At 56.2% G+C, this 14,961-nt stretch overlaps 1 protein-coding gene across 4 annotated transcripts; it reads left to right on the plus strand.

Annotated features, from left to right (window-relative positions):
- Positions 1-394: 394 nt before the first annotated feature.
- Positions 395-14,723, plus strand: STRIP1 (striatin interacting protein 1). 4 transcript variants are annotated; one of them, XM_032133506.1, is made up of 21 exons: positions 395-490; positions 2,754-2,823; positions 3,092-3,166; positions 3,740-3,874; positions 5,482-5,602; positions 5,964-6,032; positions 6,409-6,515; positions 6,911-7,038; positions 8,060-8,242; positions 8,326-8,543; positions 8,791-8,856; positions 9,059-9,122; positions 9,593-9,664; positions 9,886-9,960; positions 10,121-10,218; positions 10,596-10,722; positions 10,816-10,916; positions 11,138-11,204; positions 11,961-12,065; positions 12,259-12,463; positions 14,003-14,723. In XM_032133506.1, the coding sequence occupies exons 1-21, from the start codon at positions 440-442 to the stop codon at positions 14,248-14,250; spliced, it is 2,385 nt and encodes a 794-aa protein (XP_031989397.1). In that variant the 5' UTR covers positions 395-439; the 3' UTR covers positions 14,251-14,723. The 4 variants fall into 4 exon arrangements, with proteins under 4 accessions (XP_031989397.1, XP_031989395.1, XP_031989396.1 ...); XM_032133504.1 differs by lacking the exon at positions 395-490 and adding an exon at positions 506-656; XM_032133505.1 differs by lacking the exon at positions 395-490 and adding an exon at positions 2,547-2,672.
- The last annotated feature ends 238 nt before the right edge of the window (positions 14,724-14,961 follow it).

The raw sequence follows: 14,961 nt of genomic DNA on the forward strand, positions 1-14,961 counted from the left end.
CTTAACTTGGGGTTTAAACCCTGTCAGGTTCCTCTGTCGGGGTCTGACTCCCCTCTGAGCCCCACCAGGTCCTCCCCTCTTTGGGCTCTGAGCCTCCCCAGCCCCTTCACGGGGGCGTTCCTTTGTTCCAGGCCCTTCCCTTTGGGACCTGCCTCTCCCTGCCACTCCCAACATGGCGGCGCCCAGCACCCGGGCCCCGCCCTGGGGCGAGGGCGGAAGTGCCACACCTGGCATGGCCGCGCCCAGAGCCGCGCCGCACCCAAGATGGCCTCGCGGGGGCGGAGCCCGCCGCCCGGCCGTGTGTCGCGCCGTCCGTGGCCGCCGGGGGCGGGCAGCGCCGGCCGTGACGCGGCCGCCGCGGCGGAGCGGCGGGACCGGCGGGCGGAGCTGCATCGCACCCACCGGAGACACCGGAGCTCCTTTAGGTGCCACTCCCAACATGGCGGCGGCGCTGCCCCGGCTCTCCCTGCCGCTCCCGCGAGAGGAGGGGGTGAGTCCTCGCGAGAGCTCGGCGCGGCGGAGCGGCCGACATGGAGCCGAGTGGCGGCCCCGGGCCGGGCCCTGTCCCGGTCCCGGGGAACAACAAAGGCCGCGGTGGGGCGGCCGCGCCCGGGAGGGGCCGCGACTTGGCCCGGCCGCCGCGCAAGGACTCCGAGGTCAGCGCCGCCGCCGCCGGGAGCGGGGTGGCCTTCCCGGGCGGGGCGGGCCGCGCCGGGCCTCGTCCAGGGCCTGCCCACGGCTGCCGGTGCGCAGGGGCGGTGCCGGTGTCCGGTCGGTGCCGGTGCTCGGTGGTGCCGGTGCCCGTGGGTCCCGGTGGGTGCCAGTGCCCGGGGGTGCCGGTGTCCAGGGGTGCCAGTGTCCGGCTCTTTAGCCTTGCTTGGGCACCGCCTTCCCTGGGACCAGCCCAGGACCAGCCGGTCCCCTGGCCCCGGTGCTCCAGTACTGGTCCCAGGGCCGCTCCCTCGGTACCGGTTCCCTGGCGCAGTGGCCCCGGGCTGTGGAGCCGAGAGGCCTCTCCCTGCCCTGACTCTCCCTGGTCTCGATCGGTGCCGGTTTCCCGTTCATCCATCCCTTCCCCACGTCCGGGCCGGTGTGACCGGGCTGGGGCGCGAGGGTGGCTCGGTCCGCCGGTCGCAAATGGGGGTGACAGTGGTGGCCCGGGGGTCTCACAGCCCATCCGGGGGTTTTCTCGGTGTTACCGGTCGGTACCAGCCCGGGGTGGGGTGTCGGGTCCCGCTGCCGTGCTCGGACCAGGGATGGATCCAGCCGGAGGTGACCAACCCCCGAAGGACACCCCGCGGTCCTGGGGTCACTGAGCCTTGGGGGTCAGGAGGGGTGTGTGGAGCTGAAGGATCCCGGGGCTTTTCCTGAGTGTTTTAATTCCTGGGATGGCCCCAGAGCTGTTCGCTCCCAGGGGTTCCTCAGAAAGGTCCCTGGAATGCCAGGGGAGGGATGTGAGGGGGAATCTTGGAGAGCCTGAGGTGCTGGTGGGACTCCCAGCAGAGCAGAGCCAACACAAGCCAGGGGCTTGGGGCTACCCCTCCCTCAGACCCCTGGAATTTGGGATTGTTCTGATGTGGGTCTGCCCCTCCGTCAGGAGTGGGAGTCCCCCAGTTTGGGAGAATTCTGCTGTGGATTTGCACCTCGTTCCGGGGTAGGTGCCCCAGAATTTGTGTGGGTTTGGTTCTGAGTTTGCCCCTTCTTCAGGAATGTGTGCCCCAAAATTTGGGAGAGTTCTGCTGTGGATCTGCCCCTTGATCAGGAGTGGGAGCTCCAGAATTCAGGAGAGTTCTGCTCTGGGTCTGCCCCTCACTCAGGAGTGGGAGTCCCATAATTCAGGAGGATTCTGCTCTGGGTCTGCCCCTTATTCAGGAGTGGGTGTCCCAAAATTTGGGATGGTTCTGGTATGGGTCTACCCCTCACTCAGGAGTGGGTGCCCCAAAATTTGGGATGGTTCTGGTATGGGTCTACCCCTCACTCAGGAGTGGGTGCCCCAAAATTTGGGATGGTTCTGGTATGGGTCTACCCCTCTCTCAGGAGTGGGTGCCCCGAAATTTGGGAGACTTTTGTATGTCTGCCCCTCACTCAGGAGTGGGTGCCCCCAGGTTTGTGAGGATTCTGTTCTGGATCCTCCTTGTGCTCAGGAGTGGGAGCCTTGTAATTCAGGAGAGTTCTGGTGTGGATTTGCCTCGTACTCAGGATCCCAAAATTTGTGAGGGTCCTGCTGTGCGTCTGCCCCACTCAGGGCTGGGTGCCCTGACATGCTCTGGGTCAGTGTTCATGACTTCCCCAGAGGGAGCTGATATTTTGTGCTCTAAAGGTTCTGGATGTTTTTGCAGCCTCTCCAAAGCTGTTTGGAGTTGTTTCATCCCCCCTAATCCCATCTGCTGGGATGGCACAGGGGGATAGCCCAAATTTTCCCAGTTTTGTGCGAAATGGGTGAGCTCTGAGAGCTCCTTGGTGTCACAGAAGCCTCTCCCTGTCTCCTGCCGTGTTTGTCGTGCTTTGGGGGCTCCCCCCGTGCTTTGGGGGTGCTGCAGTGGCTCCATGCGGCACGGCCGATGGAGACGCAGGAGGTGGGCTGGAGTTGCCTCGGTAACGTTTGTGCTGCTGCAGGAATGTTTTTGGTCCCTAAACCAGGAAAATCAACCCTGGATTTGCAGGAGGATGAGGTGAATTGTGAGTGTTTTCAGGGATTTTGGTTTTCCTGAAATATGCTGTAATGGAACTGATTTTTTTCCCTGTGTTTTCAGGGCTATTCGGAGTCGCCAGACCTGGAGTTTGAATATGCAGACACGGATAAATGGACAGCAGAGCTGTCGGGTAAGGAATTCTTCCGTGATGGATCAATTAGTCAACCGTGATTTCCTCTCCTGGTAGAATTAAAGGAGCTCTGTCAATTCCAATATCACTTTATTATTATATTTAAATACCTTATTGATGTTAAAAGGGGCAGGATATGTGTAATTAATATTTTTGGCCTTACACTGGGTGGGGTTTTATTACATTTTGATATTTTGGCTAAAACCGTGGTTCCCGGGGCAGAGCTGCAGCTTGGTGCAGGTTTTTGGAGCTTCTCCTCTTTTGGCAGAGCTGTACAGCTACACGGAGGGGCCAGAGTTCCTGCTCAACCGAAAATGCTTTGAGGAGGACTTCAGGATCCACAGTAAGAGCCTTTTTCTGGATTCCACTCTCCCTGGGGGGAGCAGGGGTTTCTCTTCCTGGAGAAGAGGAGCCTGACGCCAGAGCTCACTGGGGTCTGCAGCTACTCCCGAGGGGCAGCTCCGAGCTCTGCTCTCGGTGAGCAGGGACAGGACCCAGGGAAGGGCTGGGGCTGTGCCAGGGGAGGGTCAGGCTGGAGAGCAGGGAAAGGTTCTTCCCCCCGAGGGTGCTGGGCACTGCCCAGGCTTCCCAGGGAATGAATGGGCACAGCCCCGAGGCTGCCAGAGCTCCAGGAGCGTTTGGACAGCGCTCCCAGGGACCTGGTGAGATTTTGGGGTGTGTGTGCAGGGCCAGGGGTTGGACTGGATGATCCTTGTGGGTCCCATGCAGCTCAGGATATCCCCTGATTCCATGGTTGATCTAATCACCGGCTGGGTGGCACGAGACATTCCTCAGCCGTCGCACATCCCTGGGAGCCCTTCCTGCCAGCAGCGCCGCGTTCCCTGGTTGTGCCAAGTCCCCCCGAGCGTGCCCGCGAGTGGGGCCGTGCCCAAATCCTGCCCGCTTTGCCTTGCAGTGCGGGACAAGAAGTGGCCGGAGCTGGAGCGGACGCAGCACCGCACCCACGCCATGCGCCTGCTGGACGGGCTGGAGGTCACCGCGCGCGAGAAGAGGCTCCGCGTGGCCCGAGCCATCCTCTACGTGGCACAAGGTGACACCGGCCTCGGGCCCTTGCTTCCCCCACTGCTGAGTGCATGAAATGGATTCTGTTGGGATATGGGCCATAGATGTGATACAGATCTATATAATTATACAGTTAGATGTGTAATTGTATGTGTTGTATTTTATATATTATACTAGATATTGTATGTGTTGTTATTATATATATTATACATTATATATTATATATTATATATAATATATATAATATAATATATTATATATTGTATATTATATATCGTGTATATTTAAATATTTAATCTAGAACTCCCTTATGTACATAAGAGTTTTTATATATATCTTCTATATATTTAATACATTATATATACTATATATAATATACAATATACAATATGTAATATATAGTTTTGTATTATATATAGTATAATATATATTGTATGTATATAGTGTAATTTTTATATTGTATATTATTTATTACTATATATTATTTATGATACATAATGTATATATAATGTATTATTTATGGTACATAATTTTTATAATTTATATATAATTTTTATATATCATATAATGTACTATATACATTAATATATATAATATATATTATATATGAGATGATATTGTACTGTTTCATATATTTAGTATATACATAATACAATATCATATGTATAATATATATGTAATATATACTATTATATATAGTATAATATATATATAGTGTTACATTATATATGTGTGGTAGATTATATATTACATATGTATTGTAGGTTATAGTGTACTATGTATTACATATAATATACATGTTTTTTTCATGTATATATTATATATATTTATGTATATATTATATATATTATTATGTGTATATTATATATATGATATTATGTATATATACTGTTTATATATGAGACAGTACAATATCATCTCATTCATATATAATATACATAAAAATATATAATAGTAAGCATAAAATATGTAATTATATATACATAAAATATATAATTATAATATGTATATTATATGTAATACATAGTACACTATAATCTACAATACATATATAATATATACTGTATATTGTATATTATATATTACATAAATTACATGTTTTGTGTCATATATATTTTAGACATCATATACATTATATATTACACTGTATACATTATATATTAAATGCTATATGTATTTTCTGTATATATATGCATTATATATAGTTTATATTTTTCATATATCATACGTTATACACAATACGTTATGTATACTGTATGTATTATATCGATATATAATATAATGACTATATAGTTTTAATATGATTCAATAATTACTAATTATTTTAATATGTAATATTTTGAAGAATTTTCATTCCTCGTGGATTTCATTCCACCTGGGATGTCTGGAACAAAGCTGACTCTCTGGGACCAGACAGTTTAAAGCAGTTCTGCCCAAAATTTGGCTGATTTCCCCTTATTATCCCACTTCTGCCAGACCTGGAATGCGTTACCCAAAGAGGGCAGTTCCATCCTCTGCAGCCCGTTTTTTCCCTCAGTTGTAGGGCTGTGTTTCCATCCCCCCTGCCAGCGCCGTGGTGCTGTGGGAGGGCCTCGGGATGCCCGCCGAGGTGGGATCAGCTGGGTCTCCTTGCAGGCACCTTCGGGGAGTGCAGCTCCGAGGCCGAGGTGCAGGCGTGGATGAGGTACAACGTCTTCCTCCTGCTGGAAGTAGGAACGTTCAACGCCTTGGTGGAGCTGCTGAACATGGAGATCGAGTGAGTACTGCGGGAAAACGCTTCAGGAGTGGCGCTGGAGCTCCTTGGTAGGAGTTTTTCTGGTTTATGGCACAAAAACCTATCTGTCTATCCCTGATCTGATTCCTGCATCCACCAGAGTGACTCCCGTTGTTTGGGGTGGATGTGTAATGTAGGATTATACCTGATTTCTCCTGAAATTCCCGATGAATCAAACTGCCTGGCAGCAAACAGGCAGCTCTGCTCCTCCTGCTGGGGCTGCACTGGGAGCAGGGAGTTCATGGCAGCAGCGTCTGTCTCAGGGTTTGGCGCTGGCATGTGGAGTGCCCATGACAGAGTTTGAATTCCTCCAAATTCCCTCTGAGCTGTTCTCCCTCTGCAGCAACAGCGCAGCCTGTTCCAGTGCCGTGAGGAAACCGGCCATTTCCCTGGCTGACAGCACCGACCTCAGGTATGGAGTGGGAATGGGGGCACAAGGAGGGGGGGTCAGGGTTTTTCTGGGAGCTTGGGAGGACTGAGACAGGCACTGGAAGGGGTCCCAGAGCTGTTTCAGCTCTGAGAGTTTCCAGTGGTGTCCGTCATGCTCAGCCTGCACAGCAGGAACAGGACAGGTTGGGGATATGAAAGCAGTAAAATTTGGGAAAGCAGATTTTTTTCCTGGTTGGACTTGCGGAGACCTTTTCCCCCGTGCCTGTGTGCTGTGTGGAGCAGCTTCGTGAATTCTGGATGTGGTCTGGTTGCTCCAGCCTCTCCCCGAGCCCTGGGTGCTGACAGTGCTTCCATAACTTATCCCAGGCTCCGCAATTCAGCTGCCCTGGTTTTTGCAGGGTGCTGCTGAACATCATGTACCTGATTGTGGAGACTGTGCGCCAGGAGGCCGACGGGGACAAGCCTGAGTGGAAGAGCATGAGGCAAACCTTCCGAGCAGAGCTGGGTGAGGGTCAGGAGCCGGGATAGAACTGCCAGGGCTGTAGAGAGTGACTTGGGATTTGGCTCCAGGACTCAGATAATGGGGACTGGCAGCACTGAGTTAGTTTCTGCCCAACTTGTGGGGCAGAGGGAGGTGAGCAGAGAAGCCATCCAGCCTTTTCTGCTGCTGGGTGCTCCCTCCCTGGGAAAAAATGGAATATTGGGGCTGTCGTGTCCTCTCAACACAGGGGTAAGAAATTACGGAGTTTACAAGGCTGTGGAAGGGGAGGGAGAGCTGTCTGGAATGAAGGGGAGGATCTTGGAGCTGATGGGGAGGAGAGTGCAGGGGCTGGTGATGCTGGTGATTGGGGTGAGGCCAGGCATGAGGAATTCCTGGCTGATGGTGCTGTGTGGTTCCAGGAGCCCCCCTGTACAACAATGAACCCTTTTCTGTCATGCTCTTTGGGATGGTGACCAAATTCTGCAGCGGCCACGCTCCGCACTTCCCCATGAAGAAGGTGCTGCTTCTGCTCTGGAAGACTGTGCTGGTAAGGAGAGGCCGTGGGATGTGGGAAGTGTGGTTTGGTACTTGGCAGAGGAGGGAATTCTGCCCTCAGAGTTGGCTGTAATTGCTCCATCCTCTTGTTGTGGTGTTCAGTTTTCTTTTAAACCCAAGCCAAGGTTTTCCCCTGTAAGGAAGCATTGGATATTGGTGTCTGGAGCTGGATACGAAGGATAGACCCAAAGCAAGGTCCCTGGCTGGGGGAAGGAAAGCTCTGAGCACTGCAGTTGTGGATGCCTGGACAGCCTTCTGCCCCTCTCAATGACATGAGGAGCACAGGACAGGCAGCTCCTGTTTGAAACCCTGGGGGAAGGATTTGGGCCCCTCAGGACAAGAGAGACTTTGAGGGGCTGGAGTGTGTCCAGGGAAGGGAACGAGCTGGGGAAGGGTCTGGAGCTGCTGAGGGAGCTGGGTGGGCTCAGCCTGGAGAAAAGGAGGCTCAGGGGGGACCTTCCAGCTCTCCATAGCTCCCAGACAGGAGGGGGCAGCCAGGCTGGGGTCAGGCTCTGGTCCCAGGAAACGAGGGACGGGACAAGAGAAAATGGCAGCAAGCTGTGCCAGGGGAGGTTTAGGTTGGATATTGGGGAAATTTTTTCATGGAAAGAGTGGTCAGGCATTGGCACAAGGCTGCCCAGGACGGTGTTGGAGTCACCATCCCCAGGGGGATTTAAAGGACACGTAGATGTGGCACCTGGGGATGTGGGTTAGTGGTGGCCTTGGCAGTGCTGGGGGAACAGTTGGACTCGATGATCTCAGAGGGCTTTTCCAACCCAAATGATTCTATGATCCTGGGTTGCTCCAGCCTCTCCCCGAGCCCTGGGTGCTGACAGTGCTTCCATAACTTATCCCAGGCTCCACGATTCAGCTGCCCTGGTTTTTGCAGGGTGCTGCTGAACATCATGTACCTGATTGTGGAGACTCTGTGATCCTGGAAAGTGAGTTTGGGAAGGGCAGGTGTAGATGCCCCGGGAGCCCCCCACGCTCAGCATGCTGTGGTCTCCCTGCAGTGCACGCTGGGAGGGTTCGAGGAGCTGCAGAGCATGAAGGCAGAGAAGAGGGAGATGCTGGGGCTGCCGCCGCTGCCGGAGGACAGCATCCAGGTGATCCGGAACATGCGGGCGGCCTCCCCGCCCGCCTCCGCCTCCGACCTCATCGAGCAGCAGCAGAAGCGTGGCCGCAGAGAGCACAAGGTGGGGACAGGGACATTAAAGAGGGCACTGCCAGGATCTGAGCTTGTTTTTGGGATATTCCCTTCCCGCTCTCCCCGCTCCAGGCCCTCATTAAGCAGGATAACCTCGATGCCTTCAACGAGCGCGATCCGTACAAAGCCGACGACTCCCGTGAGGAAGAAGAGGAAAACGATGACGACAACAGCCTGGAGGGAGAGACCTTCCCCCTGGAACGGGATGAAGTGATGCCCCCCCCTACCCAGCACCCCCCCAGCGACCGCATCACCTGCCCCAAAGGGCTGCCCTGGGCTCCCAAGGTCCGGTGAGTCCAGGGGGCTCCCTGTTGGGAGAGCTGGAGCAGGGTCGGGGCAATGGAGGCTGTTGATACTGGGAATCTCAGCAGGGATGTAGGGAAGGTGTTTGGGATGGGGTGGTCACTTTGATGGCTGTTTTCTTGCGGGGTTGGCTGGGCACCCTTTACCTGACCACAAGGCTTTTCCCTGTGCCTGGGGCTGTGGTGTTCCAGATGGGCAGGAAGATGTGACTGTTCCCTTCTCCCTTTGCTGCAGGGAGAAGGACATCGAGATGTTCTTGGAATCCAGCCGCAGCAAATTCATCGGCTACACGCTGGGCAGGTGGGTGCAGAGCCAGCCCAGGGCTGCCATCTCAGGGGGCTGTGGGAGAGGCCAGTTTGAGGGCTGCTTTTGTCTCCACGTGGCAGCAGGGAAGGCCTTGGCTGGCTGGTCCATGGCCTCATCCCTGGGTGGTCTCTGCCCCACCCCTGGGTGCTCAGCCCTGCTCCTGCCTGCTCCCAGCCTGGCTCTTTCCCTCCTCCAGTGACACCAACACCGTGGTGGGCTTGCCCAGGCCCATCCACGAGAGCATCCGCACCCTGAAGCTGGTGAGTTAAGGAATTCCTCCAAGCCCTGCTGCTGTGTGGGTGCTCCTTGCCCATCTCCCTGCTCCCATCACAGCTCAGGGGGGATTCTCCTGACCATTTTCCCCTTCCTCCACCCAGGGATGGGAGAGCAGCCCTAAGCTGTCATCTCATCCCTGGACTCAGAGGTTGTCTGAGCCCCTTTCTTAGGGGGCTCCATCCCTTTCCTAGGGGACTCCATCCCTTTCCTAGGGGACTCCATCCCTTCCTTAGGGTGCTCCATCCCTTCCTTAGGGGGCTTTATCCCCTTCTTCATGTCTTCATCCCTTTTTACTGGGCTCATCCCAGACCTGGGCCCAGCAGCTCCCACCCTGCGCATCTACACGGGTCACCCCTGGGACAGGGATCTGGGAGGGATGGAACGGGATGGTGGGAGCAGGCTGGGGCTGGGGCAGCGCTGGGGGGCCGTGGTGACCCCTCCCTGTCCCCTGCAGCACAAGTACACGTCCATTGCCGAGGTGCAGGTGCACATGGAGGAGGAGTACCTGCGCTCCCCGCTCTCCGGAGTGAGTGTGGGAATGGGGTGGGATGGAGATCCTGGGCTGGGAGTTGGGGACACTTGGCCCTGCCAGGTTGTTTGGCAGGGCTGAGGGGTTTGTTTTGTTGGTGAGGAGTTTCTCTGGGGCAGAGGGGGTTGGAGCAGGAGTTGAGGGGTATCCTTCCCTTGGGTTCGTACCCTGTGGTGGTGGCTCCTGGGATGAGGTTTTCTGGTCTCTCCTGGCACCAGGGGGAAGAGGAAGTGGAGCAAGTCCCTGCAGAGATCCTGTACCAGGGCCTGCTGCCCAGCCTGCCCCAGTACATGGTGAGCTGGGGAGCACTGGCATCCCCTGGATCAGTCCCTTCCCAGTGATGCATCCCAGGTTTTCACCCCCTGCCCTGCTCCTCTCTCCTGCAGTGGGGAAGGGGCCTGTGGCCAGTCCCCCATGGCTCCCATTCCCCCTCCATGTCTCCCTTCTTCCCAGATTGCTCTGCTGAAGATCCTCCTGGCTGCAGCCCCCACCTCCAAAGCCAAGACAGACTCCATCAACATCCTGGCGGATGTCCTGCCAGAGGAGATGCCGTGAGTGGCTGTGGGGTGGAGCAGCTGGCTGGGGGTGGGAAGGGAAGGAGGGATGGGAGGGAGCTGGGGGAGTGACATGGTGTGGGCTGGGGCTCCCTGGGGATGTGACCCTGCTCTGCCCTGGATTGCACCCTGCAGGAGCTGGGAGGGGCAGACCCTGCCCCAGCCCAAGGATTATGGAATCATGCAATGTTTTGGGTGGGAAGGGACTTCAAAGCTCATCCAGTTCCATCCCTGCCGTTGGCAGGAACACCTTCCACTAGACCAGGTTGGGCTTGGACACTTCCAGGGATGGGGCAGCCCCAGCTTCCCTGGACAGCCCGTGCCACCCTGCCAGGGCAGAATTCCTCCTGATGCGATCCCTCTGTGTCCCCCAGGACCACGGTGCTGCAGAGCATGAAGCTGGGCGTGGATGTCAATCGGCACAAGGAGATCATCGTCAAGGCCATCTCGGCCGTGCTGCTCCTCCTGCTCAAGCACTTCAAGCTCAACCACATCTACCAGGTGAGGTGGGCCAGGCTCCAGCCGTGCCTGCGAGTCTTTGGGCATGGCAGGACCCCCAGTGGGTCCCCGTTCACCCACCTTTCTCCTCCCCAGTTTGAGTACATGGCCCAGCACCTGGTCTTTGCCAACTGCATCCCGCTCATCCTCAAGTTCTTCAACCAGAACATCATGTCCTACATCACTGCCAAGAACAGGTGAGGGAGAAGGCTGCCCACCTGCATTCCTGTGGGTGTGGGGAAGGGTCCCTGTTCCTGTGGCTCCTCTGCAGTCCCTCCCTGGCAGTGGCTCAGGCTTGGGCAGACCTGGAAAGTTCCCAGCACAGCCCATCTCCGGTGGTTGGGCAGTGGGGGCTGCATTTTCCCCAGGCCAGGGGGGATCTGGGGGAACAGCACGACCGCCCCTGTCCTTCCTGCAGCATCTCTGTCCTGGACTATCCATACTGCATTGTGCACGAGCTGCCGGAGCTGACAGCAGAGAGCCTGGTGAGTCCTCCTGCTGTGGCAGTCCTGGGGTGCTTCCTGGGGGAATTTGGGATGCAGGGAGGCAGCAGGGCTCCAGCACTCAGCCCTTGCACCTTCAGCACTCCTGTGCTCAGCCCCTGGTGCTGCTGGGATTTTGGGGAGGGGGATGGGGATGGCGGGTGTCTGCAGGGGTGGAGTGTGTTCAGAGAAGGGAATAGAACTGGGAAAGGGGCTGGAGCACCAGGAGTGCCTGAGGGAGCTGGGAAAGGGGCTCAGCCTGGAGCAAAGGAGGCTCAGGGTGGACCTTGTGGCTCTGCACGACTCCCTGACAGGAGGGTGGAGCTGGGGTTTCAGGCTCTGCTCCCAGGGAACAGAGACGGGACAAGGGGAAGTGGCCTCAAGCTGTGCCAGGGGAGGTTCGGGTTGGATATTGGGGAGAACTTTGTGAAAAGGGAGGTCAGGCCCTGGCACAGGCTGGCCAGGGCAGTGTTGGAGTCACCATCCTTGGAAGTGTTCAAAAAATGCGTGGGTGTGGTTGTGGCACTTTGAGACATGGATTAGTTGGCACATTAGGACATGGATAACTTGGCAGTGCTGGGGGAACGGTTGGACTCGATGATCTCAGAGGGCTTTTCCAATCTTAACAATTCCATGACTGGATGATTCCATGCCCACATGCTGTGCTGTCCCCTTTGGACGTGGCTCCTCAGACCACCACAGCCTCTCCCCATCCCCGACTCCAATGCTTTGCCTGACCCTGCATCTCCTTCCCCACAGGAAGCTGGAGACAACAACCAGTTCTGCTGGCGGAACCTCTTCTCCTGCATAAACCTCCTGCGCATCCTGAACAAGCTGACCAAGTGGAAGCATTCCCGCACCATGGTGAGGGCTGGGAATGTTCAGGCTGGGAATGTTGTGGAGCTCAGCGTGGCCAGACCAGGGCCTCACTGGGCACCTGGGCTGGGTGGGGATACCTTGGGCCAACCCAGCGCTTGGTGGGGAGTGAGGAGCGAGCAGGGAGGGAGGGGTTGGCGCAGGAATCCATCCCAGCTGGATTTGGGGGCTGTCCTGGCAGATGCTGGTGGTGTTCAAGTCGGCGCCTATCCTGAAGCGGGCTCTGAAGGTGAAGCAGGCCATGATGCAGCTCTACGTGCTGAAGCTGCTCAAGGTGCAGACCAAGTACCTGGGCCGGCAGTGGAGGAAGAGCAACATGAAAACCATGTCTGCCATCTACCAGAAAGTGCGGCACCGCCTCAATGACGACTGGGCCTACGGCAACGGTACCTCCCGGCATCCCCGGCCCTGCCACGCTGGGCTCTGTGCCCCGAGCTGGCCCTTGGCTGCCTGGGGCTTGGGCAGGTGCACTGGGTTGACCTTGGTTGACCTTGGTTGACCTTGGCTGGTTGAGCTTGACCAGGTGCCCACCAAGCTGCTCCCTCGCTCCCTCTCCCAGCTGGACAGGGGAGGGAAAATCAGATGGGAAATGATTTGTGGGTTGAGATAAGGTAGTTTAGTACAGCAAGAGCAGAAAAAAAAAATAGGTTTGTTCTCTACGTCCCATCAGCAAGTGAGGTTCAGCCACTTCCCAGGAAGCCAGGCTCCAGCACGGGGAGTGGCTGCTGTGGATGGCGTATGTTTTAAATAACAAATTCCCCTCCATTCCTCCTCCTTTCCTTAGCTTTTATATCTGAGCTGACATCACAGAGTCTGGAATATTCCCTTGGCTAATTTGGGTCAGCTGGCCTGGCTGTGTCCCCTCCCAGGATCTTGCCCGCTTCCATCCGCTTGGTGGGGTGGGAATGTTGGGAGACAGCGCTGGTGCTGTGCCAGCTCTGCCCAGCGGAGCCAGAGTACTGGTGGGTTCTCAAAACCTTCGCAGCTCCCACTGCGAAGCCCAGCACTGGGAGGGCTCCTACGGGAAAATGAATTCCAGCTGAGCCAGACACAATCCCAGCAGGTCTGGGGGGTGGGAGGGATTTGGGGTGGGGACATTGCAGGGATCAGGGCTCTGCCAGGGGTATCAAGGCTGAAAACCTTCTTTTTTGGCCTAAATTGGGCTGGAACAGCAGGTTTGGTGCCTCCCCAAGGGGGTCCAGGTGCCCCACTGGGGTGTCCCAATCCCACCATCAGGATGTGGGAGCTGAGGCGGGGTGGCATTGCAGTTTTGGGGTGGTTTTTTTGGCCCGAGCGTGTCCTTGGGGGTGTACGAGCATTTCCTGGCGCAGGGGGCGAGTGGGGCCAAGGGGAGCCCCCATTCCTGGCTTCTTTTTGGTGGTTTCCCTGTGGTGGGGGTGCTGGAAGTGGTGCTGGAGCTGTTGGTGGCTCCTGGCTCTGCACTTCGTTGGAAGTACTTACAAAGACCTTTCCCAGGTGGGAGGGGACTGGGGGCGTGGGGGTTGTTGGGAGGAGACAGAACCAAAGGATGTTCCAGACCCTGTGACATCATGCTCAGAATATAAAGTGGGGGGAAGAAGGAGGAACTGGGGGATGTTGGGAATGATGGTGTTTGTCTTCCCAAGGCACCATTCCTGGGATGGAGCCCTGTTCTCCTGAAGGTGCTGAACACCTGCCTGCTCGTGGGAAGTGGGGAATGAATTCCTTGTCTTGCTTTCCTTGTGTGCACAGCTTTTGCTTTCTTGATTTATCCTAACCCACCACTTCCCCAGCTTTTACCCTCCTGATTCTTCCCTGCTCCAGCTGCTGGGGGAATGAGCAAGCATGGGGCTCAGTCTGGCTGGGGTTAAACCACCACACCGAGGGGTTTGGGCTGGATGAAGGGTCCCCATCTCCACTCTGACCATTCTCATCCCTGTTCCCAGACCTGGATGCCCGTCCGTGGGATTTCCAGGCGGAGGAGTGTGCCCTGCGTGCCAGCATCGAGCGCTTCAACTCACGGCGCTACGACCGGGCCCACGGCAACCCCGACTTCCTGCCCGTGGATAACTGCCTGCAGAGCGTGCTGGGCCAGCGAGTGGAGCTGCCCGAGGATTTCCAGGTCAACTACGACCTGTGGCTGGAGCGGGAGGTCTTCTCCCGGCCCATCTCCTGGGAGGAGCTGCTGCAGTGACGGACACGGGGAGGCAGGATGGGTTGCTTGGAGAGCTCGAGGCTGACCTGCTGCCACGGGGCGGGGCAGCGAGATTTGGGGGGGGGTTTGTGGGTGGCTGCACCGCTGTGGTGGGCTTGGGAAGAAGATGGAGCTGGGGGGTCCTCGTCGAGACCGCATCCTGCCCCTCTGCTTCCTTCCAGGCTCATCCCAAAGCTGAGGGTGCCCTGGGGGTTTCCTGTGGGGTGGGGGATCTGTGCCAGCCCCATGCGATGCTTTCAGAGGCACCACCCTCCTGTGCCCTCCCAGCCAGGAAGGGGGAGCAGGTGGCAGTGTGGGAGGGGGCTCACTGGGTGGGACACCAGGCTGGCCCTGCCCAGCCCCTCGGGGGGGTTACGGGGGCTTGGAGGGGCTTGAGGGGCTGGGGTGGCCTCCCCTCACCCTGCAGGGTGCAGGGGCTGTACATACATTATATATATTTGGTGATACCTCTGCCCCGAGCGTGGCCGGGCTCTGTCCGTGTCCCTGTCCGTGTCCCTGTCCCTCCTGCCTGGAGTTGAGCTGGGATGAGGGTTCCTCATCTCGTGTCCTTGTCCCCACTCATCCCTCAGATCCCAGGAGGTCCATGGCCCCTCACCAGAAGGTTTATCAGTGTTACCTTGCACCCAGGTCTGTTGGTTTGGGGGGCTGGAGGCCTCGGAAGGAGTGGGTTCTCCCAGGCATTTGCCTGTC

The sequence above is a fragment of the Corvus moneduloides genome, chromosome 24, assembly GCF_009650955.1.
Source record: "Corvus moneduloides isolate bCorMon1 chromosome 24, bCorMon1.pri, whole genome shotgun sequence".
NCBI lineage: Eukaryota > Metazoa > Chordata > Aves > Passeriformes > Corvidae > Corvus > Corvus moneduloides.